Source organism: Pterocles gutturalis, unplaced genomic scaffold (assembly GCF_000699245.1).
Source record: "Pterocles gutturalis isolate BGI_N339 unplaced genomic scaffold, ASM69924v1 scaffold31222, whole genome shotgun sequence".
Lineage (NCBI taxonomy): Eukaryota > Metazoa > Chordata > Aves > Pterocliformes > Pteroclidae > Pterocles > Pterocles gutturalis.
The window spans coordinates 7,157-10,612 of NW_010116426.1; the positions used below are offsets into that span (position 1 = coordinate 7,157).

The following is a 3,456-nucleotide window of genomic DNA, read 5'->3' on the forward strand; positions in this document are numbered from 1 at the left end:
GAGCAGGGGGCTCTGGAAGACATCTCTGTGTCATCCCGCTCCCCAGCACCTTGCTGCTGGTGGTGCAGTTATGCCAGGGCAGGGTTTGTCTCCGGGGTGTCTGTGCCAGGCTGCATTCGGCCAGCTCTGAATGGTGCTTTTCCCTGTGCAGGTGTAACAAGCTGGGCCTCGATCGGATCAGCTCAGCGGAGGAGCCTTCCCCAGAGGACCAGGTGGAAGAAGCCGCCCTGTTCACGTGTGCCCAGTCATCCCCCTTGAACCAAGAGCCCATTGTGTGCGCTGACATCGGGACAGCGCACTCGGCCGCAGTCACAGGTGAGGGGCTGTGCCCCCGTCCCTGCGGGGGGACCTGCGTTCTCGCTGTCTTCCTCCTGCCTCTGTTTCCCATGGGCAGAAGCCTCAGAGGGGCTCAGGAGGCACCCTGCTCCTGATGCTGGAGTTCTGGGGAGCAGGATGTTCAGCACGGTAGAGGGCAACGGGGTTCAGGGGCTTCAGTGCATCCTCGGGTGACACCCAGTTGTTTCTCTCGTCTCTGTTGTCAGCTTCTGGGCAGTGTTACACCTTTGGGAGCAACCAGCACGGGCAGCTGGGCACCAACTCCTGCCGCAACAGCCGCATACCCCACCTGGTTGTGGGGCTCCAGGCGATGAAGGTCACCGTGGTGGCTTGTGGCGATGCCTTCACTGTGGCCATTGGAGCAGGTGAGGCTGAAGCTCCTGTGTCCAGAGCTGCAGCATCCCCTGCCCTTCCACTGCCTGCAGCCCACGCTGTGGCCAAGGCAGGCCTCGGAGATGGCCCAGGGTGGTACCGGGGAGACGGGAGGGCTGTTTGCTGGGGAGCTCTGTGTGCAGCAAGGTGTGTACATCCCTCTGCAGACGGCGAGGTGTGCACGTGGGAGCAGGTGAGGCTGAAGCTCCTGTGTCCAGAGCTGCAGCATCCCCTGCCCTTCCACTGCCTGCAGCCCACGCTGTGGCCAAGGCAGGCCTCGGAGATGGCCCAGGGTGGTACCGGGGAGACGGGAGGGCTGTTTGCTGGGGAGCTCTGTGTGCAGCAAGGTGTGTACATCCCTCTGCAGACGGCGAGGTGTGCACGTGGGGGAAAGGAGCCAGGGGACGCCTGGGCAGGAAGGACGAGGAAACGGGAGCGCCGAGGCCAGTGCAGCTGGAGGAATCCCATCCGTACGTGGTGACCTCTGTAGCCTGCTGCCACGGGAACACGCTGCTGGCAGTAAAGCGTGAGTAGAGGCTTCGTGACTGTGATTCCTGCCATGAGGGCTGAGCCAGACACCGTACCTTGTGACCGGAGCTGTACCAAGTAACCCTGGCACATAAGCTCTGTGTTATTCTATTCTGGAGCTGTAGATGAATTGAAATAACTTCAAGCCCATAAAAATTCCCTTTGTGGTATGCAGCCTTGTGACACTGCCACTTCCGCTGGGCTGGAGGAGTAGAGGGACAGCAGAGGCGGTCTTGTGCTCTCCCAGACAGGTGGGCTGGCCAAGCTGTGACCGGCGGGGAGCTGGTGTGCTGGCAGTCCACCCAGGATCCAAAAATTGCAGCTCTCTAATTGATGCTGCTGAAATAGAAGCTGAGATTTGAGGCGTCATTTTGGCTGCTGGCTTTCCATTGTGGTTTGGAAAAGATAGAGATGGTTTTGTGGTTCTTCTCTGCTCAGGCCAAAGGCAGCATCTTTGCACGGTTAAAACGTGCCCGTGGCACGACCTGCCCTTCCGTTGCCTGGATGTACGATGAGAGCCTGGCCCAGACTGCTGGAGGGGCCTTTCTTCCTCCCCTGCCTGGCTGATTATGGCCTCAGCGCTGGGCTGAGGGATTCCAGTCCCAACCCACTTCAAGGTGGCTAATTACAGCCCGGAGGGGAGGAGGCCCAGCTGACTGCCCCAGCGCAGCGGAATCGGCCAGTGGCTCCTGTTCCTCCCCTGCGAGTGCCGAGCTCTCACGTGATGGGTGCTGCCACGTGAAGGGGACAGGGAATGGCCGAGTCCCTGGGCTCAGGAACAAGCAGGGCATTTGTCACGGGAGTAAAAGGGGTTTGTTTCTGCAGGAAGGCTGAAGGTTGCTCTCCTCTTCCTCTGCCGGAGTCGCGCTGCGTTCCCTGGCAGCTGTTTTGTGGGCTCCCACCTGCAGCACTGTAAGAGCAGGGACTGAGCACGGAGCATCGCTGCTGTCCCTCTGCGCTGCTCAGTCCAAAACCTCGACCCTCCTTCTTGGTACTGGAAATACAAACTCTGCAGCAGCAGTGTCAGGGCCACAGCTTTGCCTGCTCCAGCATCCCTCAGTAACCACAGCGCAAAAAGCATCGACAGCTCTGTAAAAAGCTGAGTTCTGACTCTGGATTTTCATGCAGCTCAGTTTGCCTGGAAACCTCACCAGAGAGAATACGAGAGCTGGTGACACGTGTGGTGTCATTGCTGCGGTCAGCTCTAGCTGTGATCTGGCCCAGAGAGGGTGCTGGCACAGGCGAGCGGTGCTCCACCTTTGGGGCGGCAGTTCTGCCCGGCTCTGTGGTTTCCTCCCCTGTGGCCAACACCGTTCTTAGCTGGCTTGGGCTTCTGCCCACTTTATCGGGAGGCCGTTGCTGCACCCTTCTCTCAATCCCACTGCAAACACAGGAATAACTGGGAGAAGCTGGGCGTGCTGGAGGGGAGGAGGAGGGCACAAAGCTGGAGAGACCGCATTGCCTCCTGCTTGTGCCGCAGCTGAGGCTTTGCAGCGGCTTCCAGCGGGACGGGGATTGCGGTGCCCATCTGTTGGGTGTCTGGCCTGCGTGGGGCAGGGCGCTGCTCCCTGGAGCTTCATCGAGATGGTGACTTTACGGTTTATTCTCAGTCCTTGCCCTTTGTGTTACAGCTGCCATGGAAGAGCCACCTTCCCAGTGAGTCTGAGTGGAGAGGGGCCGTATCCAGCCTCGTACCGAAGCAGAGGCACCCATCCTCTCGCTGCTGCACGCTACGGCCCTGCTTGGACTTGCATCCCTGGACTCGGGAGCTCCCCAGCTGTGCTCTGAAGGCAGCGGCCTGGAAACAGGGAGCTCCTAACGATGGTTCCCATGGAACTGGAATTTTTCTTGCTTATCAAATTGCCAAGGGTCGCTGTGAACCTCCAGTGCCGGAGAGCTGCTGCCCTGCATGTGCCATGGGGCAGGAATCCCCAGAGCTCTGGGGTTGTGCTGGGGCTCTGCCCCTCCCCGCTGGAAGTGCCTGTGTGCAAGGGTGAGGAGCACAGAGGTTGTTTTCGCCCGTGGAAACTGTCTCTGGTTACAAAGCCAGGCTGACAGCTTGGTGTCTGAGAGAGCTGTCAGCCTTTGCACAGCGGTGTCTGGAGTTAGGGCCCCAGGCGCTGCGCTGGGTGACTAAGTGCAAACCTCTTTTCTAATTAGAGGAGTCTGTCCTTTCCCACCCCCCCCCCCCCCCTTAAAACGTGTCACCCGTTTTTCCCC

General features: G+C 59.8%; 1 protein-coding gene across 1 annotated transcript in view; it reads left to right on the forward strand.

Annotated features, from left to right (window-relative positions):
- Positions 1-2,896, forward strand: part of NEK8 (NIMA-related kinase 8) — a gene marked incomplete at its 5' end in the record, with an annotated part of 10,048 nt that extends 7,152 nt beyond the window's left edge. The window contains 4 exons of the mRNA XM_010075505.1: positions 152-315; positions 543-701; positions 1,076-1,234; positions 2,868-2,896. Of these exons, the coding sequence (XP_010073807.1) occupies positions 152-315; positions 543-701; positions 1,076-1,234; positions 2,868-2,896 (511 nt within the window). The remainder of the gene's footprint in view (positions 1-151; positions 316-542; positions 702-1,075; positions 1,235-2,867) is intronic.
- Positions 2,897-3,456: the final 560 nt, after the last annotated feature.